Below are 27,974 nucleotides of genomic sequence, written 5' to 3' on the forward strand. Positions count from 1 at the left end.
TCAGCAGTACGTCTGGGATTGCTCTATAGAGTTTCGTTTTATCCTGCAAAAATCTGCAGGACCAATCAGCGAACAGATGGGGGTGGCTAAGAACGATGACGTTGAGGTCGTGCGTCAGTTCGAGTTGTAGTTCAGTAATGGCGATCACGATAAATGGCAAATCTTTATTCCTGTCCAATTTAAAGGCAGATTCTTGCTCCTGAAAAAAAAGTTGTAAAAACCAGACAGTTTATTATGGTTTTAAACTACTTTTTATTCAGAATATGACAAACACTTTCCGAACAAGTGATCAATTGGGGTAGAATACAGATTAGAATATTACTTGTAAATTCAACTATATCGCAAAATTATCCATTTTGAGTTATTGCCCAGCACGAAATTAAGTCACAACCTCAAACTTGGAATAAAAATTGAATTGATGCTGCCACGCCCCCATGTCACGTCCGGTCTTCTTGCCAAGCGGACTAAACACACGTGTTGAGTGCTGCGAGTCAACCTCCTCTAACTTCGCTAGATACAGCCAGTCAAACGATAGCATGGCAGATGCAGGAGACACCACACAAACTGCTCTTTACATGGGAAACAAAAAACAGCACGAGCCTCCCGCCTTCAGCTGAACTCAATCAGAGCATGCACAGCAGAGTGGTGTCTGTGACAGGACCGGTCGTTTCTCTGAAATGAGATCTGTTTAAGTTTCACAACAACTTATTTCAGTTGCTTAGGAGCTAGAAAACAGCATTTGAACATGACTTATTGGCGTATAGTCTCACAATCTCGTCTGACGGTAATAAAAGCGAGTTTTTAATGTGCAAAGTACTGACAGGAATGTTCATCTGACAGGAAGTTTCGTATTATCAGGTATGTGCGCGTACCATATTTTTTCACTGGCAGCACAACTAACATGGCAGGGCATCTCGGGGGTTCAAGGTCAGATATAATATTTGATAAAAGTCTAGTCTAAAAATGGCATAGCATTTTTTGTGCTTAAAAAAAAAAAGTGTCATTAGAATCGAAAATGTAATCGAATCGAGGATTTGGAGAATCGTGACACCCATACCCAGCACTAATTATTATGTGTATAAATTAACTGAGTAAAAAAAGAAATGGAATAGACTGTTTGGAAAGCAAATAAGGTAATACAAGAGAAATAAATGTTGATATCAAATGTGGTTAGAAGCATCTAATACAAAATGGCTATCCCTGGGGTTATTAACAAAGAAATTAATGTTTTTTTAAGGTCTTTTGCTGTTGTCTGTCTGTCTTTTTATGGTGCCTGTTGAGCTTTTAAATCTTTTTAAAATTTTCTCACTTTCCTTTTTTGTATTTCTCACTTTAATGGTTTGCTTCTCTTTTCCATGCTTTCTCTTAGTCCATTTGCTGCTTGGTGAGTTTTGACATTTATGTCTATTTTGTGTCATGTTGTAATAAACATATAAACATATATTTATTAGTAGGGCTGGTGAATTTACAATTATTTGGCTATTTTGTACATAAATAGCCAAATAATTGACTTTAGCCAATAAACAACTAAGTTTATTTAGTTAAATAAAGACCAATTAAAGGAATGTTTCAGGTACAGTATAAGTTAAAGGTACACATGTAATACACTGCTTTGCTAAAGTGTGACATGCAGAACTGTCAGTTGCCTGATTGGGCCAGTGGTATGTCATCACAAAAGTTAATAATTTGATGTGTTTTTTGGTCTTGCCAATTTAAGTATTAAAGAGCAAGAAGATGTGAAAGCTATCTTGTATCTGTTTGAGAAGTTTTGTGTCTGTGTGTGCACATCCAAAGCGAATGCCCGAAAAGCTGCATCGCAAGGCATCCGACAGCAAGCGAATGCCCGCAGAGGATTAAGACAGCACGCAAATACTGTTTTCACATTTTCTGGTGCTTGAAATTATATATTTACACAAAAACTATAGCGAGGGACCCATTTCCTTAAATGTATACCCATTATTTTTATAAATAAACACTTAAACTGTGTTAGAAAATTATAGTTGTGATATTATAAGAACAGCAAATTATTTACAAACTTCAATAATTGGCTTTACAGTAGACTTTTTTTTATACTTTTTCTTTTTCAAATGGACCCCAGTTTGAAAACCCTTTGTCTTAAGTGAATGTTAACATTTGAGAAATAAAATAGTTTTAGTTTACAGTGTTTCTCCACAGGTTTTTGAGAGACTGTGGCATTGATGACGTCACACACCAATTAGCATATATGTGACATCATGGAGTTATGTTTTACTCTGTGATCTGTCACATTATATTCCATTTTAACACAACAGAATGCTATTTTTATGTATCTGTTATGTTGTCTATGAAATAGTGACTAAACGTGACCCAAAAACAACCCACGAACCAGTAACTCCTTGTTTAGTCCAATCTGCTCTTTCTTTAACTACTGCTAAAAACGTGACATCGTCTGACAAAATCACCATACATTTACATTGAGGTTGTACTGATGTTGCTCTTCTCATCAGTGTTGTTGTGTTATGAGCGCTTTTTTTTAAATACGAGTGGTAGTTTTCTTGTATATTGGGTATAGCGCAGACAATTTACTGTTACACAGAGTTAAGACTACAGAACACATGCGCGGGTATACTGCTTCATATGTAGGGAGAGAGCTTGCACACAGACTTACACCAAGAGAACGGGTATGTGTAGGAAACAGTACTGCTAACCTTTTGTTAAGTCATGATGAACTCGATCAGCCGTCTCCTCTGTCAGTAACATCTGTGACTGTTGACGTTTACGCAAAAAAGAATGTACACAAAAGTACACGGAGGAACCAGAGTTAAAATACTTTTGGAAAAGGAAAATTGACATAGACACAAAAACATAAAGGAGTCATGGTGTTCATTTGTTTCTTTTAATGGGATCAGTAAATGTATTATATATTTTTATTTACAGTACAAGTCTTGGGCCACCATGCCATAATTAGATTTGTTGTTTTTGCAATGTTATAGTGATCTCATATAATTGTTTCTCAGTCTCTTTAATAGAATACATCCGGAAAATACAGAAATGTGTATAGTATTAAAAACTGTATGAATATTGTAAACTGATGTCAAATTTTTAGGGTAAACCGCCTTCCACTTGAGCAATAGCAGGCAGTTGCAGGATCTCTAAAATCTAAATGAAATTAAATCCTAATTTCTAATTTTAAAGAAATTAGTATTTTTACTTAATTCTTCCCTAAAAACGTTTAAGATGGGTTTAGTGCCAAGAGATGTCACACTAAATGCTGACCGATGCCTGAAGGAAAAAATATATATTTATATATATTATGTTTGTATCTAAATAAAATAGATTGAAAATTAAATATGGGTGGACATTAAAACTTCTAAAACAAGTCTGGTGGTGGTGGCCTAAGACTTTTGCACAGTACTGTGTGGTGTACAGAATATAAACATGTAGGCTATTTTATAATTTGCATGCTTTCATTCCATTTTCCTTATGAGTCATGCACAGTCCTGTTTGATAACCCGTTTTCGCGGATTAAAATAACACTTGACCCGTCATCCGACATCAGCATCAATTTATTTCATACCCGCCTGTTTGACATAAAGATTGCGACCAGCCGCACGGCAAATCGCAAAGTAAGTAGAAACCTTTAAAGATCTTCATGCAGATTATTGACAGAAATAAGCACAGGCCGGGCCATGATTGGACAAATATATTATCATTTAATGTAAAACTTTGCGAGAGTCGGCAGATTGACAGCTGAGCGGTCAGCAGTGTTTGAACACTCATAAGTGCTGCACTTATTTATAATTACCTGATAAATTGATGATATGATTGCAGTGATTCTAAAGGGATGTCCAAAAACACTCAAGTAGAATTGTAAATGTTTGAAGTTTAATGTCTCTTTTTGGCCGCCCTGCGTAAACCGATGTCAGTGATGGCATACGCGTGATGAGCTTGCATCTTGCATTGCCTTAAATTACCCTAAATTATGGTCATACAGATAAAAGTAAAACCGTGTGAGACCTGCCTTGGCTGGTGCGTCTTTTACGCATTCTGAAGGTGCCTGTTTTATCCAATGGTTTTATCGTGTTGCAGTCTATTAGGCAACATTCCGCATAAGATGGGTTTAGATTTGGAAATACATGACATCTACATTTCAGTGGTAACAGATAAGGGGATGATGGTCATCCTTTGTCTTTATTATTGTTAGCACTTTCTCAAACTAAAGCGCAGTCTCTTCGGAGCTGTCATTTTCTTAAATGAGCCGCGGCAATTTTCAAATGAATTGGTGTGTACAGAGCTTGCATCTTGCATTGCCTTAAATTACCCTAAATTATGGTCATACAGATAAAAGTAAAACAACATTCAAATTTCACCAAAGAAAGACGTAATCATTACGTTCTATTGATTTTAATGCTATTTGCACTTGAAACTAAACCCTTGGGGGAAATAATTTTTATATAAGTCAACAATGCAAATCAAGGAATGAACTTATTTCTCTATTTAAGACAGCCAGTCTGGCAGGGCGGTAATAGCGATACAGCAAACGCCGAAAAATTTATAGGATTAGATTAGGAAGTAAGTTGATGAAAACAGCGGTCCTGGCTTTTTTTCTATTAATTGTGACATCATTGCTGTGCGTGTTTACATTCAAATCATTTTTCTTCATAAGAATTTTGCTCTGGCGCGGACTTTATTGTAGGAGGCTCATTACCTAATGCCGTCTTCAACATTCTGTCACATCAGCCCTGGTCCGATGTCAGAGCATTGGTTATGATCTTCGGACTGATCAGGCCTTAACTTAACATTCTTAACGAAAAAAGAGTCAATCGTTCTTTTCCTCTTTTCTTATCATCCGCGGCAACATCCACTCTGTTTATCTGATGGACCAAGGCTACACACCTCTCTCTGTCTGACTGGAGTGCACACACATTTTTAAACGTACACACGTACATCTGGACCACGGCTTTTTCCCTCAGACGCCTGGTGTCACCAGTGCGACTTAAGATTTTTTTAAGTCGCACCATTGATAAATTAGGTTGCATGTGCGTATGTTTTTGTGCGGGTATGCGCATGTGCGCACTCATTGGGGTAATTTTAATTTTTAAATGCGCAAACACAAGCAGAACAGACATGCCATCGTGGAAGTAAGATAAATAACATATTACTTAAGGTCTATTTAGTTTGTTTAATAAAATAACTAATTGTAATATGTCGCCATGGCCGCTCCGTTCAAGATATCAAAAATCCCTTTGCAATTTAGCAAGTCCAATGTCTCGGCATCATGTTCACCACATTTGGTGTCAATCGTATGAATTCCCTAGGATGACTATTTAAAAGTTAATTGCATGCATTTTTGAAACAATCAAAAATGGACGACTTCCTTTTGGACTGAGCTAATAGGTTTGATTGCGAAAGTTGTTCACATCGATGAGATCTATATGTGTACCACCTTTCGTACATCTGACGTCTGTGCCAAATTTAAAGAGTTTTCCAGTATGTTAAGGCTCCCAAAGTACCCCCCAAAAAATTAAGTTAAAAATAAAAATAATAATAATACATTTGAGCAAAAACAATAGGGTTTCGCACCTTTTGGTGCAGGCCATTCTGGCTTTATACCAGAGGAGGAGATCAGCTACTTTAGTGTTATCAGTAATAGGCTAAAGACTGTGCTGAACACTGCGGTTCACTGTGACGCTACAAGTAAGGACTGATGACAGAAAAAGAAGTGACGCTTTAAGCCTGACGTTGACAAGTCGCGTTGATCACTATATTTTTTTTATTTATTGTTGCATTGTTAACATTAGGGATGTTAACCGATGACGTTTGACCGATGGTTGACCCCGGTCAAAGTTGTCGGTTTAAAAAAGTGATCTCTAAATTAGGCTATTATAGACAGTGGACTTAACTCTACTGCAGTTAGTCATCTTTTTTTCCAAAAAATCCCACACACTTAGTTTTTGATAACTGGCCTGTTTGTACTTAATAAACCAATAAAAAACATTTTGCGCAAAGTCACTGCTTTTGGTTTTGCACGCTCACAAGGTTTGCGAAAAGAAAAATGCTACAAGCTATTTTTAAAAATAAATTAATAATAGATCAATTCCTTATAATTAAAATTAAAGTCTCTCCTGGTTGTGTTCCAAATTATTAACATTTAGGCTAACAGTAAAGTGCTGAGTAAGTTTTGTTTCTGTAAATCCTCAGACATGATTTTTACCACTTAATTAAGTTTTGCTTTGTAGAAAGCATTTCTTTAAAGTGAATTTCGTTTGGTAAAATTGTATCTTAATTTTAATAAATGTTTCATCAACCATTTGCATGTATTTAATAAATAAAAAGCAAATATAGCAGAGAATATAATAACCGGTCCGTGCATGAAGGCGCCGGCACGGAGCGTTCACTCGCATTGCATTGTTAACTAGAACGCACCTCATCATAAATTAATAAAACTCAGTGTATGCCTATATGCCTCATACATTAGCATTAAATATATTTGCTGCAATTGTTCTAGAACAGAAAAGGGCTTTCTCGCACACAGTGTGAGACCTGCCTTGGCTGGTGCGTCTTTTACGCATTCTGAAGGTGCCTGTTTTATCCAATGGTTTTATCGTGTTGCAGTCTATTAGGCAACATTCCGCATAAGATGGGTTTAGATTTGGAAATACATGACATCTACATTTCAGTGGTAACAGATAAGGGGATGATGGTCATCCTTTGTCTTTATTATTGTTAGTACTTTCTCAAACTAAAGCGCAGTCTCTTCGGAGCTGTCATTTTCTTAAATGAGCCGCGGCAATTTTCAAATGAGCTTCACAAACGCCTTTATTTTCAACGCAATCATCTTGTACCTAAACTATTTTCGAAACTAAGCAGCCATTTGTCCTCCTTTTTGGCGCCACGACTCATGTTCCGCACTGTAGGGGATTTCAAAAAGTGTGTGTGTGTGTGAGACGGAGGCAGAGCGCAGAGAGATGTGACAGAGTTGCGAAATTGCAGGGGCGGCTCGAAATGGCTGTTATTTTAAACAGCGTAGCATATTTTAAATGGTTTCAACCGGCTAATGAGGCTCTGTGGCCAGTCAAGAAAATGTTTAGTTTTCGCCATCCCTAGTTAACATTAAGTTGCAACATAGGAGCTGTATAATTTTAGCATTGTAATGCCGACATGCTCTAAAAAAATGCTCTAAAACGGGTGTTATTGTTGCATTGTTACGTTAAGTTGCAACATAAGAGGTGTATATTTTTTTTTATTTAACTTTTTCCCCGCCATTGACGAGATATCTCGTCAATCTGCAATACCGCTATTATCCACCAGGTGGCTTCTTCCGCTCTTCCGCAACTTTTACCCTAGGGCAAACAGCTGTATGTCCGTGTATGTTTTAAAGATCTCTCTGCATCTGATCTCTATCAAAAGTCCTTCACAAAAATGGAATTATCTTTTTGCTCAAAATTAGCTGTTTTTGATGAAACCTACACATATTTGAGAGGTGATAAAAACAGGTAGGATAAAACGGATTTTTTTGTTTGAAAGCAGAGGTTCTGTTCTTTAATTTTATATATTATATGTTTATATATTTAAAAAGGAGCATTTTCTGGAAGGCATTAAACTTTTGTGAAAATCATGAAAAATGCTGGTGGTGAAAGAGTTAAGTTGCAACATAAGCTGTATTATCAGCATCTGTATTAATGTTCTGCTAATAAATTGTGGCATGTTGCAAAGCAGTCCCATCTCTTGTGTTTTGTATGATTTACATCAACGACTAGTCAACATCAACTTGACTTTGATGTCATAACAGTCGACTTCCCCTAGTTTGCAACAGTTTTTAAGCACTGCAGTTAAAACAAGTAATTTTAATCTGGTAAAATGCGAACAACAGGGCTATATGTGTGTGCTGCTGCTGTGTGAGAGGAGCAGGCAAGCCGGGCATCTGCTGCTCATTGAGCTTGTGAGCCTTTTTGCCGCTTTATTGGCCTTTAATGGACACATTAAAATGTTTGTCTTTGCAAGTATCCTCATAAACACACAGTCACTTATGGCTTAAGAGAAATAAAAAGCTGAAAGAGAAAATGCACGCGTGTAATAGTATTGGTTCCATACTTGAATAGAACCATAGGTGCGTTCCATTCGACAGGGTCCCTACAGAGTGTTCACTGCTCCCTACTCCCTGAGCACGGTATATCAGTTGAAGTGGACTTCACGGACAATAACCGCTCATTTGGAACGGCCTGCAAACGTCATTAAAGAAAGTCAACGACGGGGTCGCGCAGATTGATATAACATAAATATACATAGGACTACATTCATATTTTAATTTTTATTTACTATCACATTTAAAATATGTACACTATACAATTAAAAAACATTGTGTACTATGTAATGAAAAACTTATGTTTATTATACACTTTAATTGACTATTGCTGCTATTACTTGACTATTAACAGAATTGAAGCCTTGCTGTAACTGTCATGCAAATATGAAAGTAAACTTTTATTTGGTTAACTACGTGTATATATGTGTTTTTAAACAATTGTCTCATAATTGCATAGCGGTCTGACCATTCTGACTGGTGATCACGTGATGCGCGCGATGACAGTTGGGTGATTATCGCTCTCCACTTCCTGTGAAGTGATGTATCGATGTTCCCTGATTCCCTATGCCGTTCGCAGTGCCCTTCGAACTGAACATGTTCGCTCCCTTCGGATTGGAATCTCCCTTAAGATGGCGGAATACCCTGTAAAGTCCACTTCGCAGTCCACTTACGGTCGAATGGAACGCACCTCTAATATTACCTAATATTGTTCCTGTCTGTCATTCATGTTCATCAAAATAATAATAAATAAAAATATTGTAATAAAATGAATCTAAAAGAAATAAACAAAATCTCTCACTGTTTTTTACTAAATCACTTTCTCTACATTTAATAATACGATTGACATTGGTGGCAAGAATTCTGAAAATTCGATATACAATTGTAAGGGGGTGAAAATATATGTCCCCATCCATCCGTTGGCCCAATGGCGGAACCAAACGGCATGGCGAAGGATTATAGCGTGTTCGGACTTTTCCGGCGCTTTGCAGATGACGTTTTGGCGTTACGTAATTTAGTTATATTTATATCTTATCTGACTCCAAAGACAAAGATTTAGTTTATATTATATAACAAATCGGATTGATTATTACTTTTAAACTTGCAGAATTTAGATGGATGGATGTTTGTTTATTTATTCTGATAAAGCTCTGGTATTACACTCGTTCATTCGGTTCTCACAGTCGAACATGATCCTAGTACGGGCCTCATAATTAATATACTGGTCAACGGTCATAAGCCAATCAGTATTGGTCACTGCCAGAGGTTGGACTATACGCTTAAGTGGCCGCTCTCTGCGTGCTCAACCTTAAGCATACTTTATTTAGTCCCCTTAGAGGTGACACTTAATTATTACAATAATTATTTCTAGTCAAAGTTAATGAATAATATAATATTGAAATAAACAGAGGTTGAGGCTGACCCTATTTAGAGTAATCAGAAAATGTTACTCTAAACGGAAACACAGCCTCCACGCTTCTAAGTACATTTAAACTAATGCCAATTGCTAGTCGTATCTTTCAAATCATCAGCTGATGTATTATTCACTATCTAACTGGGATTGGGCCGATCCTAGCCTGATTTCAGTCCTTACGGTAACTACGGATACAACGATATTACTTGCAGTGTCAACATTTACCGAGCAACACAGAATAAAATCAAACATGACAATTTATTAACCAGGTAGGAAAAACATAATTCAGAAGCCAATTTACATTCCAATTCAAATACGAGGAAACAAAAATAATCAAATGAGAATGATGCATACCTGGCCAAATAATGAATATCTGGTCACAGATCAAAGATACAGCATCATGGGGGTAAATTTCCATGTACAGAAAGACCCCCTGAACCATTTTACATCATTCCCTTAAATATCCAGAGAGACAAAGCATATAGGAGTTTGGTACTGATTGGTTGTTGTAAAATTCAGGGGTGTTGCCTAATATACATACAGTGGGTGATTGGTCAACATGTCTAAGGTAGGAGTTGTCTCCCAACATTAGGTTAAGTTTACTTATTTATTGTAACATTGAATCCTGTTGTCATATTAATAAACCCAAATGTATCACTTGCATTAAAACACTTCATATAACACCAAACAAGACCAGTTTCAGATTATTTGTGCATGTAGAATGTAGCATTCCATATACAGTTTGCTTTTAGAACATGAGGAGAGGGGGACGAGAAAGTGTGGTAGGGTGTGTGACTCTTCTGTCTCACCCCATGGGGTAACTGTCTTGGGGGGGTAGATGTGAATTCTTTGAGAAAGTTTTCAGATGATAATTCAACAGGAATTAGGAAACGGTTCCCTGTGGATTCAGCCATTTGCTGCTGGCTTTAGAAATACCTTTTGTCAGGGTTTACAGGGCTTACACTATTACAATCTTTGATACCAAAAACCTTAATGAAATAAATCAATAAATGTGTCGTGATCTATATCGTTATCATGATATAAGATTTTGACCATATCGCCCACTCTTAGTGCTCGGTACTTCACATTAGATCAATGTGAGTGTAGTTTTTATTGTTTTAACACATTTAACCGCATAAGCGTCTGCACCATTAAATGCGTCGACCACCTCTGAATGTGGTCCAATTATGATCTGATTGACCAAAATGCATCTTAATACCAGGTGTAGCCAGCCTCAAAGAAATTATTTTTACTTTTGATTGGTTCTAGTTGCTTTGATTTAATAGCGTTGGTTTATGATGGTCATCACATTCTGCTGATATATGATAGCATCCACCTCCCACACTTGTCACACTACAACATATTAAACATGATATGCGATCTGAAAAATTATAGAGGTGTAATGTACAATGTCATGGTTCGGTTCATGTTTAGGATTGACTGACAATCCTGTTCCAACTTCTCTTCTAAAAGGGAACACGTGCTAATTTTTCACCTATATTTCCATAAACAATTATACCTTTCTAGGTGGTGCCTGGATTTGAAAGATATTGCTATTAAAATGTGTCATTAAAAAAAGTACAGAGGTTGACCAATTTACAGTGTCAGCATTGATGTGAATCACATGTCAGACAATTGGGGGCTTTCTCCCATGAGTCACCAACTCGTTTTTAAAGGCCAGTTCACACTGGTCAGACAACTACCAACTCCAACAGACACCAACAGACACCAACAGACAATCACATTCTAAAGTCTCATTGAGTGCATGTGTGCATGTAATCGCGTAAAACTGTTTTCTTTAATAGGGGAAAGCCCATAAACGTGTAAGCAAAAACCGATCGGCACAGGTAGTTTTTTGCTCATTACGCCGATTTCTTGTGGCATGTAAACACCTTAACCGGCTTTCTCATGGTTTTGTCCATGTGCGCATGTCTCCGTGTATGAAAGATAAACGTCACACGTGGAAGTAAGTGCAAAGTAATGCATAAAAAACTTGGCAGAGAAACTGTTAAAATAGAAGCTTATGTTACATTTACAGGTTCTGCAGACACGAGAAGAGATACAACAATATAGCTTAAGACCGATATGCCGTCGGCTTTTTGATGGACTATTATGTACTATAGGTGGTGAGGTCACTGCCTGCGAGAAAACTGATAATTCTCCAAGTCCCATGTAAACGCAGTTGACTGCATAGCTGGCTTATTGATTTGCATGTAAACGCATGAAAACAGTTTTCTACAATAAGCAGATTTTTAATAGTTTAATAGTTATCCGCTTATTCTGTGCACTCATTGACTTTGATCCAGCAACTGTCAACAGGGATTTCACACTGGTCAGACAGACTCAGTCTGTCTGACCAGTGTGAAGTGGCCTTAATATTGTATTTTACTCTATTCCTTTCCTTGCTCAATTCTTATTAATTTCTACTTGGATTGATTTTTCTCGATGTTCTTTCTGCCCCTGGACATTTGTAATTTTTATTCTGTTGTTTATTTGCTTTCACATCATTGTTTATTTCTTGCCTAGGTTAAGCAGTTTGACATTGGGGGATTCTGAATGCCGGTCTTCCTTTGGCCAGCAAAGAGATACACAGTCAGATTTTTCCTCAGAAAACACAGGTATTTTAAAAATTTTGTTAATTTGAGCTTTAATGAAATGTTATTAACAAATGTCTTTTGTAATATGCCAGGGACAGGCTTAGTCCAAAGATGTGTGGTTGTTCAACGGGACAATCTGGGGTTTGGCTTCACTGTGTGTGGGGAGAGGATCAAACTAGTGCAGAATGTTCGACCAGGTAACTGCACTTAAATAGACTTACACTTTAAACTAACCAATTAGGGTTAAGTTTGCCATCTAAATCTTATTTATATGGGTTAATATGGGTAGTTTGTAGTATTTTTTTATTTAAATAATATGTTTGATATGATATATACTTATTATTCACTATACACATCCTTCCTTACTTTGTTCTTCTTTCTTCAAAGGTGGAGCAGCCGTCAAGGCTGGAGTTCAGGAAGGGGACAGAATTATTAAGGTATACTTATTTTCACCTTAGGTAACTTTGTTGAATTGCTTTATTTGAAGTAGGGATGTCAAAATGAACGCGTTAATGCAGATTCATTTAACGCCACTAATTTTATTAACGCAACACGCAATTTCTGTTTGACCTTTGGTCTAGCCCACAGCTGGATGAATTAAGACGCAGCAAGTGACTCGCGCTGTCTAGATGAGGCGGAGGTTTTAATAAAAATAAGAACATTAAGCTCTCGTCTAGCGAATCCAATGCTCTAAATCAGGGGTGTCAAACTCAATTTCATCCCGGGCCACATCAGCATTACGGTTACTCTCAAAGGGCCGGTTGTTTTTGAATGACTGTATGAATGAATCAACTCTTTTATTACTGTACATTGTATAATTTTCTCTGCATTTGCTTACTATTGGTTTTGTTAATAACTCAATTAATACCTAGCTTTGAAAGTAGAAGCCCAGGCAAATAATGACAAAGTGTATAGAGTACAACTATTCTACAGATTATTTAAAAAATATTTGTGGTGACAAAAACACATGTTGTATGTGAGCTCACTCAAAAAGTTATGTTATCCTTCATTGTGCAGGTAATAAAATGAGAGACATTTTAAGACACTAATCTGTTTTACAATCTTCACCATAATATGCATTTATTAAACACACTGTCGTCATTTCTTGCTCTCTTTGCAAAAAAGCTGTAATTTTTTACCTGACTTTGAGTGTGTGATTTTCTGACGTCTCATAAGTTCAGTGTTGTAGGCTACAGATCAATAGTTTCAATCGTTTATTAAAAGTAATCGATTCAGATGAGTCATTAGTTCGCGTATTTAGCTGGAATAGACCAGGGAACGAAAGAACGAGCAGATACTGTCCGTTTCTATATCCAAAGGCTGCAGCCTGCGGAGGTCGTATATGCAGCGTCATCAAACCTGGTTTATTTAAGTTAACTTACCATTACATTCGCACGTCATATGCATATTACAGCTATTTACTATAAAAGAAGAATAATATTTAACTTTATAATTGTTAATATATTGAAACAAGACAGTCTTGATGACGTATGCAGCCTGGAAATGCGACCTCCGGACGCTGCAGCCTTCGCATTAAGACACGGCCACTCTAGTAGTGCGCGCGTGCGAGGTACTGCTCCATCTCTCTCATGCAATCATCAACATTATCAATAATTATATTACAAAAAGACTTTGGCGGGACAAAAAATTGTTTTGGTGGCTGCTAAAAAAATAAATGTAGAAAAAATAACCTGCAAAAATACAATTTATAATAACAATAAAATAATCTGTAACTCTCGCGGGCCACATAATTAACATAATTTGTAAGCTCTCGCGGACCAGATGAAATGAGGGGGTGGCCGGATTTGGCCTGCGGGCCTTGAGTTTGACAACCCTGCTCTAAATGGTCATTAAACGTCTAAAATGTATAAAATCTTTATCTGTATCTGTTTCCTGAGAGGTGTACTGTCACAAATCCATAATCTAAAGCAAAGATGCATCTTCATTCACTTTCTTGTATTTTCATTTCGTTTTTAAACCATGCAGAAATGATAGAAAATAGACAGCAGGACTTGCTTGATGTTAAAATAATTATTAAGAGAGAGAAAGTTCAGGACCTGATTGATGTTAAAAGAGTTATTAAGAGTGACAAGACTCAGAAGCATTCTTCCTGACGCTGACGTCTGAAGTGGGGACACGGTGGGGGGCGTTTTGCTCGTTTAAATGCTCTTGGATTGACGGGAAAGTGTCATTTTACCATAAAATCATGAATGTGATGCCAAGTGTGTTTTAAACAGTAATAACTTTGAACAATTTAACAGAAAGCAATGAAATATTTAAAAAACACACTGTTGCCAGAAGACTGCGCTGTCACTCTCTGCCCAGCATAAATTAATCCTCTATCTATCATCTATCTTAATAATCTTCAGAGAAACAGATTTGTGCATTGGGCTTTTTATGTCTGTAATTGTGTGTAATCGTTCAAGAGAGTTAGTAGATTAGCATGGGAGGATTTGAACTTGAAAAGCGGAGTGTACTGACGCCTTTCCGCTGTTAAAACAACATTCCTTCTCATGGTCATTCATGTTTATTTGATGCTATAAATTAACTAGAAGGAAGAGATGATTTAAAAGGCGAGACTTTGTTTAATATGTTTCATCTCAAAAGTAACCGAAAAGTAACCTGGTCTGTCCTGTATGTCAGCGCGTTGTCAGTGTCTGCTCCGCTCTGCGTGAGAACGTGAGGGGGCGTGTAACACAGACTGTTAACAGTTCTAATGACGGTGTTCAACTATAATAATGACCGTCACACCTCTATAGACATCTACACAAAATTACAGTTGAAAAATATCTGTTTTGACAAGAATTCATGCAGGAAGGACCTATAATCTGTTATATCTGAAGTGAATGTATGGTTAACTGCTGAGGAAAAGTAGTTTTGTAACCTTATATTAAAATAGAGATCGACCAATACTAATTTTTTTTAAACCGATGCCGATTACAAATATTTGGATGCTTATGTGCCCGATAACCGATATGCTGAACGGATTTTTATTTACTGTTATACTTCTGTTTTTGACATAATTACTACAACACTACTGAACCGAACAAACCCTTATAATAATAATAATAATAATAATAATAATAATAATAATCAACATCATCACAATCACTCCCTCTTTGCATACAAAGTCATAAATGGACCGTTTCAGCAGTAACAACATAAACAAGCGACTGAGGCGGTCCGCACGTAACTTCCGGTAAACTCCGCTAAGAATAAATAACAACAAAGTTCTTTAAAAGTAGTTTATTTATATAACAAGCAAAAACAACACATAGATTACCTAGGAAACAAAAACATTTGTTATTTTCGACGAGGCATTTGTTCAAGAGATCAGTTTAGCAACTAGTCAGACCATTAAAAAAACGAAACCGGAAGTAAGGTTCAGATCCAGCGTGTATCACATGCATCCGATGAAACCGTCTATAGAGGGGTCTGAAAGAGTGAAGAATAATATTAATTTAATGAATAATGTAGAAACTATATTCCCAAAACATGGGCCATTCCAACCACCCCTATCATTTCGTCAGAAATGGACTGATCCAAAGTTCGCGCTGCAGTTGCCAGGTAACGGAGTGGGAGAGAGAGAGAGAAAAGTGTAGCGGAGTTGGCTGCTTGTTATACATAATTTATAGAGTAAAACGGGTGGATTAAGTGCCTTTTTTGGGATATACAGTAATATCGTTGTTTTGACCGGCAACCTGTAGCCTTCAGCAGTCCAACAAGTAGTTAGCAAAGAGATTTTACAAATAATATCACTGACTGGAATACTACATTCAGGAAAGTAACAAACAAAACGGCTTATATATCACTGAATTTCTGTAACGTTATTTGATGTCAGAATAATTAATATTTTGTTGTTATAGCTTATGAAATTGCTGTTTACAGTGCTGTTTATCTATGCATTTACTCACACATTAACTGTATCAAACTGTGACCGCTTGCGGAGGTAATAAATAATTAATTAATATCCACAGACATTTATTTAGATATTTTAGCAAAATAATGTCTATCTGGGAAATGTTAATATAACTTAGGGTAAATCTTCACTGTAAAAAATAAATTGTTGGCTCAATGAATTATTTTTTAGTAACTAGTTCCACAGAAATTTCACGTTCACTCAATTTCTGACTACAAAGTGTTACCTGGATTGATGTTTTTTAGTTGGCCCAAACTTAACTCAAATATAAAAAAGTATGTTTGCTCAACTAAATTCATTCAACTAAAATGTTTTAATCAGTTGAATCTTTAAAAACTTACAGTAAAGACTCTGTCAATTAAAATTTAAGTATTTACTCAATGTTTTATGTGTTACTTCAATTAATATTTATTATTTGGAAATTTTTAATAAACTTTTTTAAATTATTTATCAAATAATTTATGCTGGTGTTGTTAACAAATAATTAACTTCAGTCACATAAAAACAAAAGCTTTATTCACTTATCATACAGGCTGAACATACAGAATTAAGTCTTCTCTAAATAGAAGGCATAAAACAGTCCAAAAGCACTCCAAAATCAGTCAGAACATCTGCAGGGCCATTTAACTTCTTTCGCCATGCATCCCTCTGGTCTGCCTCTCTCCACATCATCACCGCTCTGGTTTGATAAACAGAGGAATATAAATACACACACACATACATAGATGCTTAATATAATAAAGCTTGACGGTGAAAGACTTTATACCCTAAAATTGCCAAATTTCCCTCAGACATCACACGTAATTGAATTAAACACTATTGGGCAGTTTTCTCATACAGGGCTTATCACTGACTAAAATACTGACATCTCTTAACATATGAGTGCTATTGTTTTGTCTCAAAATGCAAGCCAGTGTTGTATTTTATAAGGTTTGTTTGTAAAAATGTCCCAATTATAATTAAGACGGAGTCCTTAACCCTGTCCGGTAACGTTAACTATAATAGCTCCACTTTAACTCGGACACATAACATAACACACCTTTATATAACTTATATCTTTACAAAAATGTTGCGTATTTGCGTCTTTGCCAATTTAATATAGTCTAAAATTAACATTTATTTACAATCACTTACCTGACGTGAACTTGAGGAAACGGCTGATGACTTGTGTCCTTGTGTAAAACAGTGAGTGATTCCTGCTGTTAGGTGCGGATTGATCTCAGATGAAATGACATGTGATACAGATCCTTCCGAGTTAAGACATTTTAAATTAAAAACTCACGCACATACTGTACATACACACACGCACGCGAGCGGGTCGCGCGCACGCGCGCGCGCACACGGGTACACACGGGTACACACACGGGTATATTTAGAAGTTTTATTTAAGATTGTATTATATTGCTCTGGTGATTGTATAATATTGGGACTATTTCTCCACCCGCTCCTTCAGCTCTGAAGTTCAAATTCGCATGCAGTCCGGTTATAACAAATGTAAAAGATATGAAACATCACTCAACAGCGATATCAATTAAGTGCAATCCTAAAATATGATTTAAAACATAACCATTTCATTGTTAAGTATGACAAATTAAAATGAATTAAATCACGTTTAAACGCCACAGAGATATCAGAGCCAGCAGTCGATTTCTGATGCGCTTGCCAAGGCGAGGCTGCGCTGGGCGGGGTGTGAGCGCTTAAGCGCCGGTGATTTTCTGGAGCTCATATGGAGCTAATCTCCATCCGAAAGTGTCCGAGCACCCTTTTAAATAAACGCTATCTTTATTAACCGACCGCATATTTAAACTTTAAGCACATACATTCACGCCTGAACAACTCTTACAATTACATTTTGTGACCAAATAACAGTAATATTAGGAGCATTTTGCTGTCAGGAAACATAGCTGTCAGAACTCCACATATTTACCTGATTTGTCTTAATTAGTTGAGTCAACATTAGCCATTTTTTTTTTATTTAATTTAGCGTTTTTAATTCCACAAAGCATTAATTCATGGATGTTTTATTCATGCAAAGCTACGTCGTTATTGGGACCGGATTTTATGGATCAGCCAGCGTGACTCTGTGAGTTCGTCTCTATTCTTGGACAAGCTGCTTACATTGCTTTTAATATATCAACTTATTAAACATTACATACATTAATGCACAAATAAGATGTGTTATAAATGCCTCATATGCAAAGTAAGTATACTCAAAGTCCTTTTAATGAAGTCGCGTCACTCCGCCATCATATTTGCTGTGCACGCTGCTGCTGCTGCTGTGAGCTCCTCTCCTCAGATGCGTCCGGCGCGCAATTCTCAATTCTCTTGTTTATCGGTGAATCCGATATTACAAAACCGATATCCCATAATCGGAAAATGCAGAAAAAAAAATCGGGGAAAATATCGGAAAACAGATATATCGGTCGATCTCTATATTAACCCTTGTATTGTGTTCGATTTTTGTGACGATTTTGATGGACCGGGTCAAATTGACCCGCATTGGATTCAATGCAATTCCTTAAATATCACATTATGAAAAACAAGAAGGAATTAGGTATGAACAAAACCATTTTAGTATCAGTCTTTGTCACACATTACAAACATTTAAAATTAAAAAGTATGATTTAAAAAAATGCATTTAACCACAATTTTTAACATGTTTGTTTCAACAAATGTTGCACAAAAACTGTTGCAACATTTAACATATTAAATTTTAATTCAACATGTTTTTTTTAACATACCTATGTTTAAGACATCCTAAATGAACAATTTAATATTGCTTTGAAATGAAATGAAGCTTTTCTTTTTCTAAATAGGCTAATCTTTTGTTCTTGAGGCTCATTGTACAAATTCAAGAAATCACTGTTTACATGATCTGCATACATCAAGCATGTGCTTTCTGACTTCTTGCATTTTACACAAATGGTGCTTATTTTGGTGTCATGTTTTATGGGGCACAGCTAGCATCACCTGTATTCACCTCTGGATTTTCTGTGGGTCTGAATTCATCAGCTATACATAGTATTTCATTTACATTGAAAATAGAAATGATAGTTTACATTTACTTTTCTGTGTCTGAGGAAGTCTTTATCAGTACAAAAAAAGTGGGAAAAGCTCACTTTTCCCTTTCCAGGGTAGTAAAACACCAAAATATATGCAATAAATGTATTTAATTTGTGTCTGTACAGTTGCCTTGGAACAAACAAATATGGGTCAAATTGACCCGCGAACATCAAAATCGTACCAAAAATCATTATTTGTGCTAAAAAAAAAAACACTTCAAAACACATCAGTGTATCCTAACTTTGCATGCATGTTCATGGCCCTAAATGAGAAAAAGTGACAAAATTTCTGGAAGAAATCTTTAACTTAAGTAGTACTTCATATAAATTGTAAATAGAAATTATAGCTCACTTTTACCATCTGTGTCTGTAAAAGTATTTTCAGTACTCAAAATAGTGAGGAGAAGCATTTTTACCCCCATTTTAGGGTAGGTAAACACCAATATAACAACTAACACTAAAAATATATATTTAATTTAGGTCTATACAGTTGATTTGGCGCAAAACAAAATGCGGGTCAAATTGACCCGCGAACCTCAAAATCGTTACAAAATTGTTTTGATACACTTCAAAACATATCAGCATGTCTAAACTTTGCATGCATGTTCATGGCCATAAATGAGAAAAAGTCACAAAATTTCAAGAATAGAATCACAGGTTAACTGGTTTATCCGACAGCTTAAAAATCAAAACGGGTCAAATTGACCCGGAACATAATATGAGGGTTAAACCCTTGCATTACTATTTTAAAGTGGTCTGTCTCAATGTCAAAATTAAACAATAAAAGAAAAACATATATTTATAATATATTGATAATGTTTTTGCTTTGCGTGAACAGGGTTAGTTCTGTCATGTTTTGTCAGATTCCATCAAATCATGCATTGTTTTGAAGTTTTTTAATAGATAATGTTAAAATATAGAAAACACATTTTTGAAAATTTGCTCATCCCAACTCAGTTTGCCAGCACAGGTCACAAATGATGCAGCAGCAAACAGAAATGGAGAAAGAACAAGGTCTTCTAAAGGGAAAATCATATATAAAACTATGGCTGATGGTTCTGTTGAAAATGTAAACAGGCTGTTGTAAACATACATTTGAATATAGCATATATATTGTACCAAATCTATGTTGATTACAACCTTAAAAACTTGAAAAGTGTTACATTTAGGTAAATTTAGAACAAATAAAAATCCCACAAGCTGCTTTTCAAAATCACAATACATGACCATGTCACTGAAATTGAAGGTTGGCTTAACATTGAATTATGAAGCCAAACAAGCTCACCAGCCACCACTGCAATGGCCATTAAAATACATTCTGTTTGTCCATGTTTAGTTTTTATTAGCTGTCTAACAGAGTTAGGCATCAGTTGCTCTCTTCAAGACTAGTCACAACTAAGGCAGTTATAAAAAAGTAGATTAGTATAATTTGAAGCCGAAAAATAAAACAGTTTAGTCCTTACTAATTGCTAGTTTGTCAGATTAGTTCAAAAGAGATGGTGACTATGTTTACGCAAGTGGGGCCCCGGTTTAATAACATTTTATAAAATTTATTAATTTATCATAAATTCTGTTTAATTACATAACCAACAGCACTACATTAAATAATTTAATATGTTTTGTTTAATTCAAATTTTAAGTTTTATTATATTTTGTTGAAATGTTTTATGTCATCAATTTTCTTTGGGGGGCCTCGAAGGGATGGCCCGTATACAAGTGGGGCCACGCGCTGGAAAATTTTGAGAACCACTGGTTTATGAAACTGGCCACTGGTTAGCTGCTTTGGCTTCATATTAAAATAACCTTAGATTCAGTATCGGAGATCAGTTGACATTTATATTTTGACATTTAGTAGAGCTGGCGAAAAAATCGTCTGCCATTCTTCGATTCTCATGCGTGTCTCATCAGTAAAGCCGGTTCGTGATTAGTAGTAAACCGCTATCACCTGCTTTCAGATGGAGCGGCATTTACTACACAGAGTTGTCTTCAATTATGAATGCGATTTTGCCTAGCTTCTTGGTGAAATACAGCTCTGTGTAGTAAATGCCACTCCATCTGAAAGCAGGTGATAGCGGTTTGTTCTCTTGTAAGACATAAAACAAGTAGACTATAAAGTAGTGATTAAACACGACCCAGTAACAACTCGTTTAATCCATCCAGCTGTTCTTTTAACTACTGCTAAAATCCAGATTTATAAACGCAACATTGTCTGATAAAATCACTTTGAAGCCTTACTGCTGTTGCTCTTTTCAACAATGTCTTGTTGTGTTATAGTTTGTACTATATATCGCATATAGCGCTGACAATTTGGTTCAAATTCAGAAATATGAGAGAAACACTGTTGCTGTTACACAGAGTTGCGACTACAGAACATGTTCATGGGCATACCGCATCATAGGGAGGGAGAGACCTTTTATAATCAATAGGGGTGTGACGAGATCTCGTGTATATGTACTATATTCTCATTATTTTTTAACACATCAATAGTTATGCGCTGGCACTGAGTTAGACCCTTTTGACTCCACACAGAAACAGCAAAGCATGCGGCATGACATAAGGAACATCCTGGATCTGTTTTTTTTCGCTCTTCTTTATTCCTTTTTTATGTATTATTGAAGTATCGGATCGGGACTCGATATCGGCAGATACTCAAAATAAAAAAAACCTGATCGGGACATCCCTAATATTAACAATTATAAAGTTTACCGCAAATTGTTGTAGCTAATATGCTCACGACTTGCAAATGTAATGTTCAGATAATTAACTGAAATAAACCTTGATGACGTATGCAGCCTGCATAGGCGACCTCCGGAGGATGCAGCTTTCTGTTTGAACCTTGTACAGTGCATGCATTATATTTGTCTTTAACTGCGTTTGCTTTTTTGTTTGGGTTTCCAATAATGTTTGTTTGGGAACTCGCGTGAAGTCGGAGACGCATTGTGTGTTTGTCTGTTGATCAGTGTCAGATGTGAAGTCTCAGCAGATTAAACCCTCACTCAGAGTTTACATGATTTAATGTCTGCATGTTCTTGCAAAAAATGATAGTGGCTTTATCATTTCTATTGTAAAGAAATGGACATATATTAAATATTCAAATGGTTTTAAACATTGTTTGACTAAAAATAAGCGTTTCTCTCCGTCGAAAGTGAAGACGGCGTCCACGAGACGAGTCCACTATCACCCCCTGCAGGCATTTGTTATAATACATACATAATGCTTTTTATTTATAGGCCACAAAATAAATGTAATGTGTTTGTTAATGTAATGTTGTTTAATGTAACTTGGTTTTAATACTTTATTTGAACCAATTATTATTGCATTTTTGTTATCATGTGATTTTAAAGGCTACTGCTCACTTGGTTCTATTTTTATTACCCAAGAATAACAAATTACTTCATTATCAGTTAGCAAAATAATTGTTAGGGCCAGTCCTTGATTAGTTAAAAACTTTTTAAAATAACGTGATTTCAGTTTCTTATTCATTTTATTTTATCATTGAGGATTTCTTAAAAAGTGTAAAAATATCATCTCGTTCTCGTGAACCCACTCTTGTGTCTCGTCTCGTGGATTAGGTGTCTCGTCACAGCCATAATAATCAATGTATGAGAAACACTGAGATGCTTCTATCCAAAGCGACTTTCAAAGATAAGACAATAATCATGTGATTTTGTCTTAGGGAGGCAATAATACAAGTGCTTATACCAAGTTTCAAGTTTTCACAATTCTGAAACCATACCTGTTGAGAAAGAGTGTTGGTTATTTTTTTTAAAGATAGAAGATGAAGTAGGTGAGTAGTTGTAACGGGCCACCATTCGTCAAACTTTTATGACCCCCTCCCCCACCCGTTGACAGGTCGTGTTTTATGACCCTTTGACAGGGGGGCGGGACCATCAATCAAAATCTGGACAAGTTGTCAACTTTAGACAGAAAGTATTTAATGGTTTTATTGCCGGTCATTTAGAGTGATTGTTTTTCCTGAGTGTGTTTTATGTCAAGCGTATGGTGTCATGTTTAATGACGGCTCGTGTTTAGACATTTGCTGTTTATTGACATTTGATGTCAGATCTCAACCATCCTCCCACCTTTGCTCGCCCCGTGCGCTTCTCAATACTGACTTTCACACCGCGGGTGTGTTGTTGAATCTAAAGTTTTGCAACAGCATAAGTTTATTTAAAGGCAATCACTAATCATATATATATATATATATATATATATATATTAGATGTACCTGGCTACGCTTAAAGCCGATGTTTTCTATCGAGCTATAGTTTCTGATCAGACACAAAGTCTGAACTAAATAAAATTTTAAACGGTTCATGAAGTCCGGGAATCTTTTCATGACCTGGTCTACAGTTTCACGCGTATTAAAGATCCGGCGGTGTCTGACAAAGCGTCGGGTGATTGTTCATATCTGTCATTTAAAATAAAGTTAATAAATGTAATTCTGTCCACTATGGCAAAATAGGAATTTGTTTTAGATTTAGACAAATCATGAACAATGCTACGATTAAAACATTTGTTTGTAACATCACAAGTTATTTAATGAAATATTCCGTATACGTGTATAGTTTAAGCAATGATCTGAGCCATAACCTTCGGAGCCGGCAATACTATAATCTTTAGACAAAAGTCTAAACTAAATACAATTTTAAACGATTCATGAGTTCCGTGAATCTTTTCATGACCTGCTCTATAGTTTCACGCGTATTAAAGATCCGGCGGTGCCTGACAAAGCGCAGGGTGAGTGTTCATATATGCCGTTTTAAATTAAAGTTAATAAATGTAATTCTGTCCACTATGGCAAAATAGGAGTTTTATTTTAGATTTAGAGGATTCTTTAATCATGGCTATGATTAAGACATGTGTATATGTGCACCGATGGTGACAGAGACCTTATATCTGACGTTAAGAAACTTTTAAAAGATTAAAGACGTGTTCATCCATCTTAGGAGGTTTTTATTTTTAATTAAATGATTCTTAAAACCATGTGTGAAAAGGTGTATATTATACAAAGAGTCTTACATTGTCTGCTCTGACAAAAATAAAATATTATTTTAGATTTTATGTCAATTGACTGCGTGTATGACAAATATAGTTTGATATATACGATTGTATTGGCAAGAGACTTCTGTAAAGTCACGCAAGAATAAATATTTTAGTTGTAACTGGTTAACCTTAAATGTACTATTATCTATTTAACTATAAGCTATATTTTACTGAACAGCCTCAAAGTTTCTGATGCTGAACTTATGACCGTATGTGATAGATATTTCACAGCAGGGTCAGTTTGTAATCTAGGTAGAGTCTTTTAAAACTGTAATGGTAAAATGTAATATGGACACTCTGTCAAAAATAAAGCATTTGTTTGTAACAAATTATTTAATGAAATATTCAGCAGTGGTATAGCGATGAACAGTGCCAAAACCACCGGGGACACCAATAACACATTCTTTAGACTAAAGGCTATTTATTTTAAACTAAATAAAAGTTTAATCTTTTCAGACATAGTATTCTGATCACACCATTAGATCGCGCTCTGGCGTATATAATAGAGAACATACGCGGATGAGTGTTCATATCCACAGTTAAGAAACTTTTAAACGATTAAAAACACTTTCATATCATTTTCTGAGTTTGTTTTAAATTAATGACATCTTAAAATCAACTGTGAATATGTGTTTATTACACAATAAAATGTAATTCTGTCCGCTCCGGTATAATAGGGGTTTTATTTTAGATTGGGACTTTCTTTAACCAAAGTCTCTGATTAAAACATGTGAATGCGTGTACCAACGTTGCCAGAAAACGTACGCTGATGCGCTCATATATCTGGCGTTAAGCGTTTTAAGACATTTCACCCTATTCTGAGTTTAATTCATTAATGTCATCTAATATCCAAGTGTACATGTCTATTTACGATAAATGTAACACGGTACACATTTGTCAAAATAAAAGGGTTCTTGAACATGTTATTCCAGTGGGTGTTTCTTGTTTTGCGAGTGTTCGACATATTTATTGATGTGGAAAAAGTTTGTTGTTTGGACGAACAGTTTCAGTCTCTCTCTCTCTCTCTCTCTCTCTCTCTCTCTCTCTCTCTCTCTCTCTCTCTCTCTCTCTCTCTCTATCACCAGTCCGCTATCAACCAACAGACAATCCCCCCAGATGTCTGGACAGAGGGAGTGTTGGTAAAATAAAAGAAACTCAGCCCCCATTGACAAAAAGTAATAGGTTTATTTTAGATTTTCAGGCTTCATTACTCAGATACAGATTAAAGCATGTTATTTCTTATTCGTAATTTAAAGAAACTTAGAAGTTTTAAGACATTTTATCACACATCCTATGATGACATAAACCCTTGTGTTAGCCCTTAGAGGACAACAAAACGGGTGCAAATATTATTTATCAACGTTTGATGTTGTTATAAACCAGGTTGTCACATACGTGACAACAATCATTGCTTTAAAGACAAAACATTTAACAAATTTGACATTTTGTTAAACATGGTTGTGTGCGTCCATAAACACAACAACAGCTAGGACATGGTTCTACATAATATTAAAATCACGGGCGTACGTTAAATAGGTAAACCTTAATTTTTACTAAATAAAATAAAAATAAACTATTTGAACATATTATCTGATATTAGGTTAGGTTTAAGATCGTAACATCGTAAAACCCCCAGCGGATATCGTGCGTGCGTGTATGTGTGTGTGTGTGTGTGTGTGTGTGTGTGTGTGTGTGTGTGTGTGTGTGTGTGTGTGTGTGTGTGCGCAATGGCAGTTATCACGTGGTGCGGACCAAACGACCAACGCTGCGGGGGTTGTGAAGCGAAGAATGTTCTGTATAGATGAGAAGTTTTTCCTTCTGAACACAGAACCTTTACCAAAAACGTAACCCCGGATTAACACATCACAGAACAATTTGAACAACCGTGTCGGATTCGTACACACCAGAGGTCTGTTTTATGTTTTGCAGAAACTGTGGAAACTTTTGATGCTGCCAAGGTGTCCGAATTCGCAAACAAACTATCAAACGCAACGCGGCGGAAACAGTGGACACGAGCCTTTTGTTGCTGAGAAGGCGATTGAACTCAGAAACAAACAAGCAAGCAAAGTTGTCTACGAAACTACAGATTCTTGAAAAAGATGGCACAAAGATCATTCGAACGACTACGCAATGGCCAGATGGGGTATGTGTACGGGACCGACCTTTTTAAAGATATGCTTAAAAAGAACTACAAGCGCGAGATGTCCAATCTACTATGTACTGTGATATACAAAGAGGCCAATGTGTGCATGCCTCCAAACTATTGCGAATCTAACGCCGGTCGTGTAACCAGACTCAAGGAAAAAACAGATGGTGTGAAAATTATAGATGGCTCTTTCAATAACATTGTACAGACAGTTGTACAGGCCCAAGAGGAACCCCGTGTGATTATTAGAAAGGCCCTAGAGATATTTTATGAATGTGACGAGGCCGCGTTCTACATCATCAATATCATACTTATGTCGGCCTTTGTAATTGACGTATGCATTGATATCCTTGTAAAGAAACGAGAAATTAATGTGTGTGAAATCATAGAAAATGCCGTAGATTTCATGTTTGAAAAGGGTCTTGGATCATGCATGCACTATCTATGGTATCTAGATAATATCATAACGGTTAATGATGACTAAAAAACCAAACCTGTGAGCCAATGGTATATTTTACGCAAGTTTTACAGTTGTTTTTTAGTTTTCCAAAAGTTTCATTCTGTTTTATTTTTACTCAACATTATGATGGCAAGCCATGTCCGTCAACAATTGTATACTTTAACAAAAACTACGTTCTAGTAGTTTCAATGTATGGTCACTGTTGTTTTTCATCATTGATTTTGTTTACTGCTTATGTTTTTTGTATGTTTTGATGTACCGATTTCATAAAAACAAAAAATATACAAGGATTTTTGGTCTTAATGTCTGTGTTGTTACCATTAGAACATTTAGACATCTTGTTCAGACAACGTGTGACATTGCTCATTCTTCATATGTTTTTGCAAATCCACACAGAGAAATGCGAAAGATTAATAGAAATTACATGTGGCTACATCACATGTTTTTTCAGAGGCGTAAAAATAAAAGTCAACAGTGTTAGTATGGGGATCTAAAATATCACATGCACGATATGATCCTAATTTTGTTACCTGACGTCTGTCACATAGCCAAAGATCATCTACTTCATGTCTCTACGAATCCTGACAGAGCTTTAGTTTCATATACACAACACATCAAATGTAAACCACGGTAAACTAAATACATTTGACAGTCAAGATCTCTAATTTTCTGACAAGCCCAAAAAAGATGATGAGGTCATCATCAAACATCGCTCACTTTTAAGGTACCGAAAGGTTTTTTGTTTATTTTAGTATAACTCAACACTGAAATTTTAGTTAAGTACACAGAAATGCACAGATTTTACGTTTTCAGTATACATGTGTACATCACACAGTGATTTCAGTCTCAACTAGATCGATGATCTATCAATATTAGCCACAAATGTTGTTTGTATGCGTGCTCTGATTTCACAAAACATCCATTTACATTCAAAACCTTTTGGATTCAACGCCTTAAAGTCATCAATGTTATTTCGTTCACATCAAACACACCAAAATTTTGAATGTGCAAACTGTTTTACTTCGTTTTAAACATGTTTGTGCGGTTTCGGTCTAGATTTTTATAGAAAACTTCAGAACATGACACCATTTTAACATTTACAAAAGGATGAAACATTTTACTTTTAACTGGATCCCATGAGTATGTGTTGCTGTGACAAATACCTTTGATTGTTTGGAAATTATATGAATGCAGAGAAACAACGCAAAAGTTTTGAACTTTAACATAATTTATATGCGTCCTGATTTTTAAAAACAGTAAGCTGTAAT

General features: G+C 35.9%; 1 protein-coding gene across 8 annotated transcripts in view; it reads left to right on the plus strand.

The window, feature by feature from the left end:
* arhgef11 (Rho guanine nucleotide exchange factor (GEF) 11) overlaps positions 1-27,974 on the plus strand; it is a 193,075-nt gene that overhangs the window by 13,296 nt on the left and 151,805 nt on the right. For 7 of the 8 annotated variants that reach the window (XR_010527896.2, XM_065255072.2, XM_065255066.2 and 4 more), the window contains exons 2-5: positions 1,370-1,384; positions 12,003-12,094; positions 12,166-12,270; positions 12,461-12,510. Coding sequence is in view for 7 of the 8 variants with exons in the window: in XM_065255072.2 (XP_065111144.2) it covers positions 1,370-1,384; positions 12,003-12,094; positions 12,166-12,270; positions 12,461-12,510 (262 nt within the window). In the remaining variant the exon portion in view is untranslated. The remainder of the gene's footprint in view (positions 1-1,369; positions 1,385-12,002; positions 12,095-12,165; positions 12,271-12,460; positions 12,511-27,974) is intronic. The other variant, XM_065255068.2, reaches the window with a different exon arrangement.

Source organism: Paramisgurnus dabryanus, chromosome 2, assembly GCF_030506205.2.
Source record: "Paramisgurnus dabryanus chromosome 2, PD_genome_1.1, whole genome shotgun sequence".
Classification (NCBI taxonomy): domain Eukaryota; kingdom Metazoa; phylum Chordata; class Actinopteri; order Cypriniformes; family Cobitidae; genus Paramisgurnus; species Paramisgurnus dabryanus.